The 19,016-nt window shown below is 44.3% G+C and overlaps 2 protein-coding genes across 11 annotated transcripts in view; one reads left to right on the forward strand and one right to left on the reverse strand.

The window, feature by feature from the left end:
* The window catches only part of NPRL3 (NPR3 like, GATOR1 complex subunit), a 49,619-nt gene extending 38,230 nt beyond the window's left edge, over nucleotides 1–11,389 (reverse strand). For 2 of the 10 annotated variants that reach the window (XM_048062162.2, XM_048062134.2), the window contains exons 1-2: nucleotides 11,253–11,389; nucleotides 8,448–8,517 (exon numbers count right to left, since the gene is read on the reverse strand). Coding sequence is in view for 5 of the 10 variants with exons in the window: in XM_066977510.1 (XP_066833611.1) it covers nucleotides 3,181–3,219; nucleotides 8,448–8,517; nucleotides 11,171–11,288 (227 nt within the window). In the remaining 5 variants the exon portion in view is untranslated. Of the gene's footprint in view, nucleotides 1–1,050; nucleotides 1,205–1,513; nucleotides 1,659–3,180; nucleotides 3,220–5,947; nucleotides 6,059–8,447; nucleotides 8,518–11,170 lie in introns of those variants that run through there. The other 8 variants (XM_048062138.2, XM_048062161.2, XM_048062156.2 and 5 more) reach the window with 8 other exon arrangements.
* A 4,268-nt stretch (nucleotides 11,390–15,657) lies between these two features.
* LOC106033590 (hemoglobin subunit pi) lies at nucleotides 15,658–18,223 on the forward strand. Its single transcript, XM_013177219.3, has 3 exons — nucleotides 15,658–16,120; nucleotides 17,172–17,376; nucleotides 17,945–18,223. Exons 1-3 carry the CDS (start codon nucleotides 16,026–16,028, stop codon nucleotides 18,071–18,073), a joined length of 429 nt encoding a protein of 142 aa, XP_013032673.1. The 5' UTR covers nucleotides 15,658–16,025; the 3' UTR covers nucleotides 18,074–18,223.
* Nucleotides 18,224–19,016: the final 793 nt, after the last annotated feature.

A 19,016-nucleotide genomic window follows, 5' to 3' on the forward strand; every position in this document is an offset into this window, starting at 1 on the left:
AAATCTAGTCAGTGAGATTCAAAGTTACTCACTTAACGGTTCTCAACCTGCGGTCAAAGGACCAGCAGCACCCTTCTGAAAATTGCACGGCATCACCTGGCCTCATCTGATAAACTAAACCAAGACAAATTCATGACAATGGGCTCTCCTCAATGCTGACCACGTTTTAGCGGTACTGGGGACTGCTCTGGATTTGTGGTGGGAAGACTGCAACCATGAGACAGGACAGCAAGTATCTACAAGGAGTCTGCCAAGTAAAATACAGCCACATCTCCAAAAATGGGTAAGAATTCCAGTGTGACAAGGGAAGAGTTCTGCAACCACTTCTGATGACCTTACAACATTGGCCTTCTCTTTAAAAATACTCATGTTCCTCAGGGTGTCCCGAGACAGTGAAGCTCAAATCCATAGCAAAGGGGACCTCAATTAGCTGCTGGAGGGAACTTCTCGTTGTTTCACAACAGAAGTAGTGCAAGGTTTGATATTAGCAATGTTCTTTCCTCACCTGATTTCTGAGACCCTCATTTAACCAGATGGATTTCAAGCGAGCTTCCGATGAGACCGGTTTTTTAATAATGGCAATGTTTATTCCAGTTTCTTTATTTACATTCATGGATGTGTGTCCCTGTCAGACCATCCCCCTCCACCACACAGGTTTCCTGGATAACACAGTATCACTCAGAGAAAAGGGCAGACACGGGTGTGTTCTGCACTCACCTTATCTCTTGGCCACAAGCAAGCCCTCAGTGCCCAGGGAAGGACTTCATGTACCACACTCCTGGTTCACTCTGAGTGAGTTATGGAGTACTACAGAAACTAAGACAAACACACAGCCAGGTCTTTCGTGTGTATCTATCTGCATATGACCCAGGGGCTATTTCTGTTATTAGACCTACATATACTGAAGATGCAGGATAATACAGGGGCTTTCCAAACTGTCAAAGCCTCTGATGCTTTTACAAAAAGGTCATCCTCACCGTCCTGCTTATGTATGGCTAATGGGAGGAGCAGCTCTGTACAAACTTCCAAATCCCTGGCCGCTCTGCTCACACAGGATGCTGAACACAGCAGAGGGCTAGCAGAGAGATGGGAAGACTAGCCGGAGACTCCTGGGGCCACTGAACCCGTGCTCCCCGGCCACTGCACTGGACTGGGCTGCACAACACATGGATTTCATGAGGAAAAGGTAAAGCTTCCTCCAACTGGACTTCACATCTTAACAGCTCCTGGAGATCACATCCAAAATAGGAAAAAGTCACCATGGCAGCAGTGAGCTTTCCCTCCTCTTTTTGCCATGCCCAGCTGTGTTAGATAATAGCCTGATCACAGAGCCAGGAAGACTGTAAGAACAATGGATAAAAAATGAGCATATGCTCTGATAAGCAGAGGTAGAAAGAGGGTAAACTGGGAAGTGCCTGCTTGCTTGTAAAAAATGAATTCTTCTTCCCTCCCCCAGCCTTGGCAAAGGATGCCTTGAGAGCTGGAAAACCAAACTTCATTAATGATGACTTACACCACTGTTAAGATTTCACTTTTACACGGAATTCCACCACGAGATCTTTTCACGCACAACTGTGGTGCTGAATGTAACAGTTCAGCAGCTCCCCAGGATAGCTCACGACACTGACACCCACCTCTGTATTACCTCGTATTTGGCTCTGTGGGGAGCAGAAGATTAACAGGTTAATTTTGCAACATCTTCCCCATCTTCTTGCTAGCCAAGACCTCTCTTTCTGGGAGAGAACTGCAACCGCAGCCAGATGACATACTCATATATAACCCTCTGGTGCGCTGCAGGGGGTCTACCTGGCGGGTACAGGCACCTGGTATCACCACAGGCTCTCCAGAGTGACCTGGACTCCAGACTCATTCTCCTGGTCTGACAGCCTAGAATCATTGGTTTGGTTGTTTGTTCCAAAACCCCCCGAAAACATTCCACATAATTTATACGTTTCTTAGGCCTCTGGACAAGAGGGAAATTGAGGGACAACAGATATGTCATTCCCTTCATTTCAGTTCATCATTTCATCTTAAACAACAACATTTTAGTATAGATATTTTAAAACTGGTTTTCTAATCTCTGTAGCGTACTAAGACGACCTAAAAACACTGACTTATCAGAGCCCAAGAGTTTGTTAGAAGCAGATTAGGTTTCACAATTGTACGGTTTCTTTTTATTTCAAGGAATTAGCCTGAGCTCTGTGATTTCCAGAGGGAAGCAAACTTTTCCTTTACTAAAGAATTCAGCAGCTGGAAACTAAATACAAAAAAACAAAAGCTTTGATTTGCCCAAAATATCCTATCGTGAGCTGGACATTGTGGCAACTGCAGACAATCCTGCAGTACGATACAAACCGCACTAGTACAGACTGACTGCTGTCACCAGCACCTCCTCTGGAACTGACGTAGCTGAAACAACAATTGCTTTTGCTTTAGCATACAGAAGAGGAGGGATATCAAGAATATCAAACAAAAATGTATTTTTTTCCGAAGAATGGAAAATAACTTTAAGGTCTACAGGAAGTCAAAGTAAGTTATTTCTAAAGAATTTGTCTTTGAAGTGGTTTAGAAAGGGAGCTGACTATCTGGGCGATCATCTTTGTTACGCGGGGACTAGAGATGAGGTTTAATACTTCTGGGGCCCCTGGCAGAGATAAGCACTTTTCCCTCCACACATTCAAGAAGGGGTATAATGCAGTCACCCAGTTTAGCTTAGTGGGGCAACAAGAACAAGCAACCCGAACATCCGTTCAAAACCTGGTCTCTGAAGAGCTCTCCGTAATTACTGTGAGACTGAATAGCTTACTTACTGATCTGTACTTTTAATTCATTGCTTGTCAGAAAGCAATTTGTTTTAGGGCTCCTTGTCAGAATAACTACAACGTTAAGACTATACTTTGTTGCATTCTTGGAGGGTCACAACTTTCCTCAATTCCCACAGGGACAGTATGACACCCATTCTGGATACCCTACAGAAAGCACAGAAATGTTAGTAGGACCTTTGTAATTATCCTAGCATAAAACCTCAGCAATACATTTCCTACAGACATTGTGATTTAGCATATAATTATGTCATCATTCGGTGTGAAGTAGAAACCAGGAACAAAGCACAATTAAAAGGATAGTGAGAAAAGAAAGCCATTCTAGACAGAGGTGATTATTAAGAACATTTGGTCTTACCCTGAAACCAATTGCTCATCAGTTAGAGGACATTGGTCTCTGAAATGGGAACATGGCCATAAACACAAGACGAAAACATAACAAAAGAAAATAAACGAGGCAAGTACACACCAAAAAAAAAAAAAGAGAAAAGATAACATTAAATACTACGACGATCTATTAAGAGTTTAACTTCTGTAAAGGAAAGATAAGTATTGAGAAGACTCAAAATTAATGGTAGGTGAATTCCTGTGATATATTGCAGACTGAAATTGAATGCATTTTAATCCTCTCACTAACACTGGCTGCTGTAATGTGCTCCCACAATATGCTGCATTTATGGAATTGCATTTACACTGCACTTTTAAATTGACGCTTACCTCACAAGAAACAAACAAACAAACAAAAACAAACAAACAAAAACACAGAAGGTGTTGCAGTCTGATTTAGAGCAGATTATAAACGTCAGTTTGTTTTCTAGACTCTCAGTAGAGGTTTCGCCAAAAGAACATCCCATGCAGCCCCAGCTGTGTCAGAGCTCTTCACCACTGGTGCTAGTGCTTCCATATCCACAAGACTTAGAAAAAGAGGATAGCAAACACTTACTGTTCCACGCACAGCCAGGGTTATTTTTAAAGGGCTTTGCACAAACAGCTGCTGCTGCTCTCCCACAGGGATCTAAACAGTAAGTACAAGTCTGTCCAGAACCACAGCACAAGCTTGAAGGTAACTTAGGAAGAGTAGGCAGAAAAAGTTTTCACGGCAAAGAACCTGAAAGGTGTACAGAGCAAGGCTCTGTTAGCAGCTGCACTCACTTTTGTATCAGGGAAACAAATACCTATTTTAATTCTATCAATTGCTTGGTAGTTGTTTTTTTTTGTTTTGTTTTGTTTTTGTTTTCCACATAACAAGGGAAAAAGGACTTTAGAAAAATGAATCCATAACGAAAAATGGATCTGATAAAAGCTTCATACTGTCCACTGTAGATTTCCACAAGTCACGTTGAAAAGGTAGAACAATCCCAAATGACAAACTATATACAACGGGGGTGATATTACAGAAAGGATGTTTAGAGGGGTGGATGGCTGAAAAGAAAAGCACAGGCTTACAGAAAGGAAGCCTTTCAGAACAAATAACAAGGGAGAATACTGAGGTCCAGTGAAAGAGGGACAGAGGATACAGAAACATTACCACAGGAGAACTACTGTTTCATAGAAAGGGACATTTGAGTCCTTGTTTGTCAGTAACTTGATGGTTTTTTGTTTTTTGTTTTTAGCAAAAAGCATGTAGCCAATTAATGACATCAATGCTGTCAAGCTTACTAAATCTCCCTCAGTTAGCCCGTTACGCTACTAAAAAATACAAAGTCTGGTGTAACATATGTTCCTCTATGTGCATCTTCATTAGAATTTTTGCTGAGTATCTGCCCTCCAAAGAAAACTACAAAATGCACTTCAAACAAACTTAACAAAGCATTATCTTCTGACTTCAAGAGTTGCTACATGTCTTTACTGCCTTACCTTTTTCCAGGATGGTGGGCATCTCCATAAGTTCTGAAGGGTATGTATTATTGATATAGCACTCAAAAAATGAAGGATGTTTTTGGTGAGAGCAAATGATGAAAGACTGAGAAGAAGCCAGCAAAGAGAGACGCTTGACAGGTGATTTGCTTTGACAGTAACAGAATCTTAACAACACCTCTCTGTTGCCTGGCCATCATCAACACACCTTGAACACTTTTGTTGCTTGACTTGCTTTTAGAATGAAGAAAAGATCTGTATTCTAAAGACCCAAATACACAGCTCCACTGAAGAGAAATCAATACAGCAGATACACACCAGTAACCTAGAGGCAGGACTGTCATGAATAAGCTGCACTTTTCTTTAAAAAAACAAGTATAATGAAGACCAGGAAACTCATGTCTGAAGGTCATAAGAAATCCAATTATGCATACAGATATGGAAATGGAGAGTTAAGGCACCTGAACTGATCTCATTTTCTGAAGCCATAAAGAAATACATATACCTTAACTGCTCCATGAGAGGTAAGCTCAAAAGTAATCAATCTGGGTTCCAACAGCTTAGAAAAAAAGCAATACTGAACCTTATCTAGGATACATTTGATCCTAGATTATCAGTAAATCATGGACAGTCATCCACTATAAAAGAAGATGCATCCAACCCTCATGAGAACTATTGTAGCAGCAAGAGAGATCTGAAATAACCTCTGTTAACGAACATAAACCATTATCAAACCACTCAACGTAGCAGACTGCCCTCTCCAAAGCCCCAATTTGTGCTGCCAAAAACATCTGTAGAGATTACTGATACGTGGTGATTTAAAGGAACCTTTTTGCCAACACTTCCTTGAGGAAGCCTTCCAAAAATAACACAAAACCACTTCATAAATTACTTTCATCCGGGACAACTCCAATAAGAAAATCAACACCACCAGAACACAGATAGGACTTCATGCTGACAAACCCTCTCACTCTCTGTGCACTACTAAACCGAGCATTTCGGGAAGAGAATTGCTACACCACTGCGCTGCACAAGAACAAACCTACAGGGACAGAACTGCCACTCGAGAAACAGGGATGGCTCTCACAAATCCAGTCGCTCCACTCCTGGTCTCTCCAGCCTTCAGTAGAAACATAAAAAAAACATTCCACACGGGAGCTCAGGAGCGACAACCAGACCACTGCTGAGGAATAATCCCACGGGCTCAGCGACAGTACTGGTTTTACAGTACGTGATATTTAAGCTCTTTCCTTCCCTCGTTTACTCACATAGGCTGTAAATCACATGCGTCTCACTCTCTCCAAGACCTTTTGCACTTCTCAGCCTCCACTCTTCCCTGAGGATCTCTTCTGCTCCACAGGCACCAACTGCTGTTACTCCTAATACAGATAGAGATCAAAACTCTGAGCCACCTGTTGTACGCAGCTTTGAAAATCGCTTTTTGCTTTGTGCTGGAAGATGGGCTTGTGTACCCAAGACTTGCATATGGTTTCTACCTACATATGAAAGCTTCAGTGATTTCTTCTACTAGTTGCTATCGCTGAAGAGAAGGATATTTAGCTGCTGCATCAGTTGTATGGCTGCATTAAATGAATCTGAAAGCTGCTCTTCTGTATTAGGGCAAGAGACAGCTTTTTCAATGGATTTATAACACTAATTACACTGGTATTCAGGAAAGGCTTTTCAGTAAACAAAACTGACAGAAACCCAATTTTGAAAAACACTGCATTTCTGAATGTAGATGTATACCTGTGTAAGCAGCACAAGCAGTGTGCTGGACCTCAAGATCTGGCAGAGCAATATAGATGCTCCGCTCCTCCCACTCCCCTTTTACCTGAATAGCAGCTATTGGCAGACCCATAGGGGATAGTAATAAGGGCCTTCCTGCTAATAGAGCTGTGTTGGCTGGCACCTCAACTTCATGGATGTAACTATAAGGTTTATGAACTCCAGTAAACGTGACAACCATCAGCTACAGACAGTACAGCATGGATCTGTATGTACTGCTATGTAAGGCTGTACAAATAACAATTTTTCTCTGAAGACCATCACTACAGAGCGGGATTTCTGTCTTAATAGTCTCCCACTCAGCACTTCAGAACTGTCCAAACCCACTTAATGCCAATAAGCTGATACTTTGAGCTTAGGGAAGTCAGTTCCCTAAATTCTTTTAAACACTAAAAGCTTAATAACAAATACTTGTCCCAAGAGACTTGAGCACTAGCCTTCAACCACCAATTTCTGGGCACTACTACAATAAAATCATTTAACTCTTTGTTTAATTTAGGTTACATGCCAGCACATTCAATCTACTTACAACCAGTCTCAGGAAAATACTAAATTAAGAGCAGTTTTCTCGTCTGACCGTAATTTGAAGTGATAAAAGCTCTTCCTCCACCACAGTAGTAGCCAATATTGCATCATACTAATTCAGCACCACAGACAACATCCAGCCAGCACAGCTCTGCATTATGTGTTTTGCCCAACCTGCCAAAGTGGAGGAGGCAACAAGAATAGGTATCAGAAAGAAGCTGGCTCACTTCCAATACTGCCTTAAATCTACCTAGGGAAATACTGGAGACAGCGTTTTTGAACAGCGACCAACAAAATCCCTGAGATAACCAACAGACGTGCACAGAGCCCTCCTAACATGCATACTAGCTGCTGTCCACAGGACAGTCTGAAATGTCATTCAACAAATATCAGACTTAAAGACATGGTGTGGTCCCACTGGAGTTGTGCCTTGTACCACACTGCGTCCCATGGAGACATGGCAGAACGCTGCATTTGAAGGTTTCAAAGATATCAGAAGATGCAATACATACAAATGACCTCAAACAAGATGTGTTACTTCTGTTGTACTGTTTTCATAAGGTCCCAGTCCTGGAAAAACATGCATGAAGTAAACTTCATGAAGTTTACTGTCATGGGTGGTTTTCATTTCAGTGAAACTATTCTCACTCAAATGTAAGAACAAGATTAAACTTTGCAAGTTTGGGATATTTATTTTTTTGAGGACAAGTGATGACAACTTCTTTTTCATTCTTATATTAGAGAACAGCAGCAACTACGCCATTGTTAATATCTGAAATTAAAAGACACATCTCAAAAAAGATCTGGAACTGAACTATGGCCCAGGTTTGTCTCATATCTGATAGTGATAAATTTAGAACAATGCGGCAAATTTCAGATTTTCTCCAAAAACTAATTAGAGGGTCCATTTCTACGTATATGCATGCTGAGCAACATACTGTCTATTTTCAGTGCATTTGTTACCCGCTGATTTCCTGAAAAAGTCTCTAAGTCTCAGTATCCTTTTGAGCTACTATTTCACTCCATGGATACACAGGCAGCTATATCTGGAAAAACAAAATTAGTTACTCATTAGTGTAGAGCAATTCTGTATGACAATTATATGAGCTAAGGAAGAATCTGAGGCAACTACATAATATATCCAGTTAGAGGTATGCAGGTAGAGAAAAGTGGAATTTTGCCAAAGGATTAATACTCCTAGCTTTGAAAGAGTAATACTGCCTTTCTAACAAGCACAAAATACCGTGCCCAGAAAACAACAGACTCACTAGCACTCGCTCGTGAGACATTCCTCATTACCAAGCACTAATTTGCTCATAACCTGGCATTAGAGCATCTCTTTGCAGGTCTTCTATACACTGTAAGAGAATTTGCCTGCTGAACTAGCAGGCAAGAGAAAGAGAGGCCATCTCCTCCTGTTTCAAGCTCAGACAAAGTGAAATGTTTTCTCCCTACCTGGAGTCCCCATCTTGATCCTCTGAGGTGTCACCAGAGCTATTCACAGCATATCGACTCCTTGGTTTATCTGAAGCAAAGAATAAAGACATCTTTTTTAAGAAACAACCTCCTTAAAGTGTACATTAAAGAATACTTGTCTGTGCCCTTTTAAAAATAATCTATAATCAAGCTCCAAAAAAAAAGTAACATTAAAAGTAAGAATCCTTTCCTTTTTAAGTGAAAATACCAGATTTTTTTTTCCTTTTTTTTTCTATTTTTACTCATAAACACATTAAAAAATAGGAGAAAGAAACTTACATTTTCAGGGAATACAGAGAATAAAGCAAAACATACAAAGAAATAACTTTTCTCTCAAGTACCAGGTAACAGTTTGCAATTCAAGAGAGTGGAAAATGAAAATCTGACCAATTAATTTCCCTTATCATTACTCAGGTTTCAGCAGAATGATAATGCTCCAGAAGCCCCCGCTGTGGTGACAGATATCAAAATCTTTTACAAACAAAAAGCAGGAGAGAGGCAGGAGGGAAACTGACAGCAAATATATATATATACGTGTATATATATATATTCAGATTTTTCTTATAAAAAACAGAGAGGGATTCAAAAATGACTTTTGCTCGGTAAAAAATTGCTCACAACCTAAAAAGGGGTGTCAAATATCTCATGATATATGGCAGCTGGCAAAGATACATGCAGAACAACTTTAGGCCATGTACCACGTACTCACCTACCAGTGACTCTCATGTTCAGTTTAGTACGTTCTTAATGAGGCCCAAATCATCAAATGTTCTTAGGCACCGAACTCACACTGAAATCAACAATCATTTCTAACTTACCTGTGATTACACTGCCTGGAAATGGCTTAGATCTGCAAGCAATCACGCTGTGATCCTGAGGCACCAACCGTGCTAAGCCCTCTCAAAGCCGCTCTGACTTTTTAGTAGTAGTGCACCTCAAAGTGCAGGACAGAAACAGCCCCGCCGGCTGCACAGGGCCAGCACAAGCATGGCTTCGTGTCAGCCATTGCAGACCCAAGAGAAGACTGCACAGAATTTATAGAATTTACAGAACATACCAAGTTGGAAGGGACCCACAAAGATCAAGTCCAACTCATGGCTTCTCACAGGACAACCCAAAAACCAAACCATGTGTCTGAGCATTGTCCAAATGCTTCCCAAACTCCAACAGGCTCGGTGCCACGACCACTGCCCTGGGGAGCCTGTGCCAATGCTTGGTGCACAGAGCCACCCTGTAGAGCCTCCACCTCTTCTTCCTGCTGGCAAGTACCGGTGGCCATACTGATTCTCATTTAGAGGCACATCCTCTAAATTATTATCCTACTCCTGGCTCCAGGCTGACTCCTGCTGAAGGCAGGTCTGAGTCCATCCCAGATACCTTCTGGGGCTGGAAGCAATGGAGAAAGAGGTACAAGCGAAACCGCCTCCGCAGCAACTGGCTGAGACCTGAAAGGTCCTGTTTTCTTGTATAAATGAAACCTCCTTCACCTGATTATTCAACACAATGGACTGAAGGGACAAGAGGGAACAGCCTCAAGTTGTGCCAGGGGAGGTTCAGGTTGGAAATGAGGAGACATTTCTGCTCAGAAAGAGCAGTCAGGCATTGGGACGGGTGGCCCAGGGAGGTGGCGGAGTCACCGTCCCTGGGGGTGTTCAAGGAAAGGTTGGACGTGGTGCTTAGTGACATGGTTTAGTGGGTGATAGTGGTGGCGGGGGAACAGTTGGACCAGATGATCTTGGAGGTCTTTTCCAACCTTAATGATTCTATGAAGCTCCTTAGTTTCTACCCATTATTTGTTAAAGCTCACTTTGTCTCTTCCGAATTCCTTCTCCTAGGTCAGTATCTTTCCCCCTTCCACTTCCTTACTCTGCCTCCTCCACCCTCCACAGTTCTGAAACCCCCCGTGCTCCAGCTGATCCAACCTCAACAAAACAAAAAAGCAACACAATACCGCATCACGAGTAATGCCAGTCCCTACCATGGCTCAAATTCACCTTCCTCAAAGATGTCAGCATGGGCACCTGCAGTCAGGGTACCTGCACTCAGCCCCTGCTCGGCATGCTCGGCCAGACAGACACCTCACCCAGGACAACCCGGGGTGCTGTGCCTCCACCATGCCCTGTGGCAGCAGCCTGGGGACAGCCCGGCCGGTGAGGTGTGAGCACCCCATGCCAAGGAGGGGTGCATGCCTACATATGGCTGCCCAGCAAAGAACAGAATAGAATCACTGAACTTCCTTTCAGGCAGTTGCAGAGAGCAATAAGGTCTCCCCTCAGCCTCCTCTTCTCCAGACCAAACCCCCCCAGCTCCCTCAGCCGCTCCTCACAGGCCTTGTGTCCCAGGCCCTTCACCAGCTTCGTAGCCCTGCTCTGTGCCACGAAGATGCACGCGCCTTGCCAGGCAGGCCAAGGCACGGGGAGCTGCGTGTCTGCAGGCACGTGAAGGGGACACCAACCACCAAGAGACGAGCCTCAGAAGGGGGAGGACGCCTCTGGGGTGCCCAGACACCAACAACTGTGGGGATGAGGGAATGGCGATGCCACGGGGGCGTCAGGTGAGCGTGCGGGGGGGGACACACCAGGACACCCAGAGGACTGTGAGGTGGGCGAGGGGCCCGGGTGCAGGAGCAACGGCCGGCAGCAGGGCCCTGCGGCTCGGCACGGCTCGGCACGGGGCGGACCCCAGCGGCAGCGCGCACTTACTGGCCTGGGCAGCGGGGTGCTCGGCGCCGCGCTGGAAGGGGAAGCGGAAGAGCAGCTTGTTGCCGCGGCTGCCCGAGCTCACCAGGATGACGCTGATGGGACTGGTGCTCTCGCCCATGCCGGCACGGCACGGCTCGGCACGGCTCGGCACGGCCTGGCCCGCAGGAAGGCGGCACGGCTCGGCTGATTTCCGCTTCCGAGGACGCGGCGCCGCAGCCGCCGGTTTCCCCGGCCCTCGGAGCCCGGTGGGGCGGAGCTGCCCCGGTGCGGGGGCCCGGCACGGCACGGCTCGGCACGGCGTGCACCCGCCGCCGGCAGCCACCAGGTCACACCTGTGCCCCACGGACAGCCCAGCACCTCACGCTTGAGCCAATGCCCTCAGCACAGCCAGCGCCTCACGCTCGAGCCTGGTGTACCCACTCCGTTTCAGTCCTTCACGTGCCTATGGTCGGTGCCCCTAGCTGAGCCCGACACCGCGAATTTATTCCAGCTCAGCACGCTTCCCCCGGCACTTTGGACCCCAGCCAGCGCCTGTGGTGCCCCAGGGCAGTGACAGCACCCGTCCCACCGTGACACCTGGCTCCCGGCTGGGGCGCCTGCCCTGGCAGCCTTGCACCGGCTATGGGAGTCTTGGGCCAGTGATTGCCATTGTTTGCAAAACCCCACACCACATCTGGCTTTCTGTGGGAAGGCTTATTCCCACCTCTTCCCATATGCCCACACACCCGTTCGCCACTATCATGTCCCATGATCTCCTTCAGTCGTTTTTAGTCATTCAGTTATTACAACTCCAGAACTTTACTAAAAGCTGGTTCCATGGTACGGTCATCAGCAAGCGTTCGTAACTGAAGAGCTCGTCACTCCTCACAGCTCAGACACTGAAGGATCTCCACAGGAGGCACGCATTGGAAATCAGTCTTCTCTGTGTTCATGGAAATGCACATTTGGTTTTGTTTTTTTTATGTTCATTGTATGATTTCAGGGCACTTTGCGGCACAGTGTGCACTGCTGATACAATTTGGCTTGAGATTCCTGTAAATTAATAGATTTAATGCCTCTAGCTTACTAATTGTAACATTATTTGCCCGGCAGCTGTTTTGGTGCATTTGTCTTATATTGTGTTCTAATGAGATCAGAAAACTATCAACGATTATGATAGAGGATGTCCTGGGTTTTGCATGTAAGTTCTTCTGTATTTGATTGCAATATTTAGATATTTGAATAATCTGAGGTATACCCACTCTGGAGTTTTCTCTGCAAGATTCTTCCCTGGGACATCAGGCAGAAAGATGGGTGGTTGAAAGAATGAAAGGGAGATGAGCACACGCAGCAAAGGGCTTAATCTGCACTGTCATTCTCTGCAAGGCAGGTGATAACAACTGAAGCAAGAGAAGGTGTCATTGAGGCGAGAGAGTTGTTTAAGAGTGATTAAAGAGCAGCCACATTATCACAGCAGAGCATTCCTCATGCACCGGTGCTGGGCAGCTATGTTAAAATTTCCCAGTGTGTCTGCTTCAAAGCATAATTTTACTTTCTTCAATTATAAATTACGGACATATATGCCATTTCCAGCTCTTGTAGATGAGTTTAGTTAAAGCAAAGCTTTAGAATATTGCATGCTTTTCGAGTGCTAGAGGGAAATAAAAGAATAAAGGCAAGATTTAGATTCTACTTTTAAGATTTCCAAAACTTAATACACTCCACATTTGTCAGAGTTAGAGCAGATATATATGCCGCCATTTGTTATACACTGAAATTCCCCCTGAGAGGGAGGCAGGCCCTGTGCAGAATATGGGCTCATGGGGACAGTTATCCTTGATCTCACAGAGGTGCAGCCATTCAATTAGGCAGGATTTACAGTCAGGGCTCATGGAAATTATAATCCCACTTTTATAATGAGCAAACAGGTCTATTGCTGACTTATGGCTTTTATAATGAGAAAATCTGACAGCCTGCTTTTCAAGGATTAAAAAAGACTTATGTTAATATTAAAAAACACTTTTCTCACTTGCTGTTTGTTCTGTTTGTTCTTGCAGGAGCAGGATGTGAGAGGGCAGGCAGCCCTGAGGCCATGCTGCTGTGCAGGATGACAGTGTGTGCCAGCCCAGCCTTGCTGCTCTTTTCCAGGGCTTTGGTGACATTTCACAGATTCACGACAAAGATTCATCATCTGCACCAGGGTGCACATTCTGCTACAGATTTAAGAAACATAATTATGAGAAGCAGCAGAAAGAGAGGAAGGCATGTCTGATGCACTTTGCCAGAGGACATAGCTTCATGATGAACCCTGTGACCAGAGGAATAACAGCAGCTGTGTTGTCCTATTCATTGCATCGCGTAGGCCAGGACCTCCATGTCTCTGTATCCTGTGGGCAGCTGAAACAGTGGAATGGAAGAACTTGGCTGAGAAGTCCATGCAAGGGCAGAGCCCATCACTCTTCCTGTCACATTGCCACATATGGCTGTAAATCATACTTCTCCCACCAAGCATGTTTCTAAAGAGTTCCTGAAGCTGTCCCCAGCACAACCCTGATCCTAGGCAAGTGGTGAGCTCCTTCTAGCAAACCACTGTCACCTTTTGGCTGCTCTGGCTTTTGTGATAGTGCAAGAGCAACTCTTGGAAAATGAATTCAAATTCCGTGAAGATTTATACATATAAACCAACAAGCCTCCAGTGCAGGCATCACTCTGATCCTCGTACCTACACAAACCTTAATCCTCCAGTCATGGAGGACTGATATTCAGGTTAAACAGCTGGCAACAAAATAGGAAGGAGTATTGTTGGCCTCTGCCTGGCTATATCTGAGTCACAGTGACTTCTCTCAAGCACTCTCACTGAGCAAAACTTGGAGCATTGCCATGCAGTGGGCAATATAAGAGGCAGCACTTTTGGGAGGAGACAAACAACAGCAGCATTATTATCAAAGTAATTTTCCTGTGGGAAATCTGCACTTTTTTTTTTTTAATTCATATAGTAAGAGGTAATGAATACAGCCTCCCTTGATACCTCCCTCCATTTATGCTATATAAACTGAATATAATATTTTCCTGTTATAGAAGAGATCTAACTTCATGTGAAGACACAAAAAGAAAAAAAAAGAAATAAAAAGCACTATAAGAACATCACACCCCAAACCCAATACATGCTGGCAGTCGGGTTCCGGTGCCCAGCAGCACAGCACAGCCACACCGTAGCTCTCAAGAGTGTCTCCACGTTTGGTGCATGTGCCTGTGTGACATTTAGGGGAGCTAGGTGGTATGATTGCACTGGCACTGCTACTTTCATTCAGATAACTGTTGGCTGGATGTACTCCAATGCATACATGACCCAAGTACCACTAGATCCTTAGAAGGGCTTTCCTCTTAGCAGGACAACCATGTTTGGGGAGCATCGTCTGTAGCTGTTGGTAGCGTTGTGAAACACAGACACGTCTTGGCAAGGAATCTGGCGTATACATATCAACCTCCTCAGCACAAATGTGCAAGGCTATTTGGGCAGAGAGCGCTGACGCCTCTGCCTGTACCAGCCAGCTTGCTGTGCGTTGCTGCCAATGCACAGTGGTGTGTACTGCTTTTGTGGTTTATCAGGGTGGCAGAGAGATTTACTTCTGGTTCATGTGCTGGCAGGATACTCTCTGAGGATCAGAAGCGACCATCTCCAGAAGGGTATTTCTTTGACATTTTGCCCACATATCTGCGATTACAGACCTGTGCTGGTCTTTCCAAGCCCTGAAGCTACAAGCTTTCTAGCATGGGACCAGGCTTTCCTGTGCATGTACAGCATGTAGCACAGTTTATACCAGCACTGTCTGAGGTGCTGAAGGCTGCTTTAAAACACCAGGGATAACTAACAGTAGGAACCACACAACTAGAAATCAAAGAGATGCAGTATGAGGCACTTAGTGATGTAACTCAGATCTCTATAGGAGGGAACTGTAGGTTAAGGAAATAAACCGCTGGGAAACATCTATGTTAACTGCCTCAGGAAGCCCTCTGGTCTCAGCACTTTGAGATCCACAGACAGTAAGGAAACGTGCATCCAACCGGGTTTTCTCACATATACAAGCCTCTTTTTAGAAGAAATATTCTCAATTTCATAAGATCTCAAATTCATAAGCTCTCTCTCCCTGTATCCATATATCCATTACTACTGTTGCTGTAATAAGCAATATCAGTAGTGGAGTGGGTCCCTAATTCTTTGCAAGAGGCTGGCAAATGCCTGGAAGTGCTGAAACGTGGCAAAATCTGCACAGTTTTCCAGCAAAGCAGGGTCTCACTCCCACTCTGAACTATGCTGTGCATCTCCCAGCCTGTTCCCAGCACTACCCAGGAAGTATTTAACATAATATTAGGACATGTGGTGGCCACATGAATTGGAAGTGTATGATATGCCACAGAAAGACATGGTCTGGTGTTCACATCTGTGAAGCAAGGTAACATAAAGGTTTTTCTCCAAGCTTCTTAGTATGCTTGAAATCCACATGCTCCTCAGCTTAAAGATGTGTCTTAATCTGCCATCACTGGAATTTTCCAGCACTCTCTCTCTGTTCATGTATCGATATGTGTCCAGACATTTTTTTCAGGCCACATAGCCATTATGTTAAGAAGCAAGAAGCTGATAACACCAGCAAAACAGAAGGCCAGTGCACTGACCCTTTCCGAAAAAGGCTCTGTTTCACGGGGAGATAAGAGTCTCCCACCTCCATGGGTGGGCCTCTGGAGTGACCAATGAATGTGGACAGACGCCAAGGTCCACTCTCCTCTGCCTCTTTATAACCAGGGCTGTGAGGGCAATTAGTACAAACCTGCTCTGAGTGTTCACTGCAAGGAGCCTGAGCCTGCATTCTCCCACACAATGACGCTCACTCAAGCTGAGAAGGCTGCCGTGATCACCATCTGGACAAAGGTGGCTACCCAAGCTGATGCCATTGGGGCAGAATCACTGGAGAGGTAAGTCACCCAGAATACCCTCTCCAGAGGGTGCCTCCTCTGAATTTGCTATTAGGATGCTTCTTGTGTAAACGTTGTATGAGTGAGATTCATACAGTCACACCGGGACTGATGAGAATTGCTTGACTATCTCCATGTTGTTTAATATGACTTTTTTTTTTTCCTGGAACTACATCTGTGCTACTAAATGCTAATAGATGGTTTCAAAATCTTACAGCAAAGATACTTTCCTAAATAATCTTATGGGTTTACTTTGATTATGGCAATTCAGAAGAACTGACAGGTAGGAGCCCTAAAGAGAAATTCAAAGTCATTCATACCTGATGACCTAAAACAGAGTTATTACTATTAGGAAATGAACTTTCAGTGGTTTATCATGTAAGTTCTCATATAATGGGCATCAAGGGAATAGCTGTCCATGAGATTCACTGGGTACTCGTGTTTCATTGCTCCAATTGATACATAAAAAGCTGTTAGGAAACAACACAACTGGACCCTGCATGAAGTACAGCACGGCAAACCAGTCATTCAAATTAAGCAAGCTGTCACAAAAAGGTTAATATTCTGGAAATTTTTCAGAAGTGATTGCTATTCAACGTTATTTAAATGTTATTTAAAATCAATCTAAAGTACTGTGATACTCCTGGGACTCTGAGTACCACTCATATTGATTCTGGTTTGTTCAGATCATAGTAGTTTTAAGACTGTAAGCCAGTCCTGGAAACTGGCTTACAGTGTAATACAGAAAATGTAGTGACAATTTGGAGCTATTATTTATTTAGAAAAATACATTATGTTTAAAATGTTTTTTTAGCATTTCATTCTTCTCTAGTATGTATAGATTAGCCCACTGTTTAATCTGTACATACTACAGAAGAGGTTTAAGAGCAGAAAGACCTTCTGATGCCAGGTTCAAGCTTCCAAAGCTCTGTTAACTGCTGAAGGAGTGTACTTCTGAAGCTGGTGGGTTTACAGTGTACTTGCCCGGAGGTTTTGTCAGATCATGCATGCCTTTTCCACTGCCAAACTTCATTATCATGTTCTCCTCCAGGCTTTTCTCCAGCTATCCCCAGACGAAAACCTACTTCCCTCATTTTGATCTCAGCCAAGGCTCAGCTCAGCTTCGTGGCCATGGCTCCAAGGTCATGAATGCCGTTGGGGAAGCTGTGAAGAACATTGATGACATTAGAGGCGCTTTGGCCAAACTCAGTGAGCTGCATGCTTACATCCTTAGGGTGGACCCAGTGAACTTCAAGGTAAGTGAACACAGACATTTTCAAGAATGAAAACAGTCACAGAACTAGAGACCACAGATCATTTTGCTAATGGATGTTTGATCCCTGACTGTATGGTACAGCCTTGTCAACTCATGTTGCTGCTGGTTCCCAATCTGATTTTCAACCTGAGACTGGATCTTCTAATAAAACATCTGGTTCGGGTCAAGCAAAGGATTATTCAAGGTGCTTCTGTGGTTTGTGTTAGACAGATCTGAGTCCTTGCTGCCTTTGTTGTAATTTATCAATCTTCCTTACATGTCAGGTGGTATCACCTTCCCTGAATAGTTTTAATTAAATCTGAATTCCCTTTGGTGAAGAAGAAAGAGACATTTGGAAAGAGGGATTTATACCAAGCAGTGCCTTCTGCACAATACAAGAGGCCAGTCTGCTTCTTCACACACTCTCCTTCTTCAGGCACTAACGTCACCTGTTTGGGACATGTATTTGTCATTCCAAAGCATGCTGGGACAAACCAAGGTCAATTGCAGACCCTCAGACTGGCATCTGTTACTGATTACAATGGAATTAATCTTGTTTTCCCTTACAGCTGCTTTCCCACTGTATCCTGTGCTCTGTGGCTGCCCACTATCCTAGTGATTTCACTCCAGAAGTTCATGCTGCGTGGGACAAGTTCCTGTCCAGTGTTTCTTCTGTTCTGACTGAGAAGTACAGATAAATGGCCTCCACAGAGGATGAGGGACGCGCATCCATGGCACATCACAGCTGCCAAGCTTTGGGGTATTCACTCCTTCCTATGCAGTCCTCTCAAATCCCCTATGCAGGGGCTTGGTCATCTGCAAACCACAATAAATAATTCAACTGTGAACTATGGTCTCTGTGCTTTCATCTTCACATGTTCCACTTACACCATAGCGTTCAGATAGGGGTGTCCTGAAATCTCTACATAATATGGAAAGGAAAATGGTAAGCTGTTTAAGTTCACGTACATAGCAAAAATAACATACCGTTGAGCAGAATCCCAGAAGAGACTAGAGCCCTGTGACTGCTACTGCTCAGAGTTCAGAAGGTAGGTCCATCCAAGATAAAGCTGATTAGGAAACATTCTTTTACCCTTCTAGGATATTGAATGGACCCAGGCTTTTGATTTGGCCTCTCCAAAATCCAGCACAGCTTGTTCTGAACAATAGCTGCATTTCATATGGTGGGATGTGCACAAGGTGATGCTGGGCATTGTATTTGCATGCTGTTCTTCACAGGGTCTGGTCAAGGTATCTGGTGTTTCTTGAACACCTTGGGCTATCACACCTGCTAGTCACATCTGTTTGGTAAAGGGACCATCCTGTCAGCTTGACGTTTCCTGTTTTTATACTGGGAATTTTGCATGCATTTGAAATTTGGGAAAACTAGTGGCCACTGGAGTGAACACATCAACACTGGAGTGTTGATGACATCTGCGGGACCAGAAATTATGAGTGTTTGTCTGGAAAAAGGTGACAGAAGAATATGGGTCACCTGTATTGCTGACCTGTATCAACAGTCAGCCTGGGGGGAGGCATGAATCTTCCATACATACCTACCCACGCCTCACTAGCCAAGGCCCTCCTGACTCCCACTGACTTCTTCCCAGCTCCCAGATGTTAAAAGATGTGTGAGCTGTT

The sequence above is a fragment of the Anser cygnoides genome, chromosome 15 (genome assembly GCF_040182565.1).
Source record: "Anser cygnoides isolate HZ-2024a breed goose chromosome 15, Taihu_goose_T2T_genome, whole genome shotgun sequence".
In the NCBI taxonomy this organism is placed as follows: Eukaryota; Metazoa; Chordata; class Aves; order Anseriformes; family Anatidae; genus Anser; species Anser cygnoides.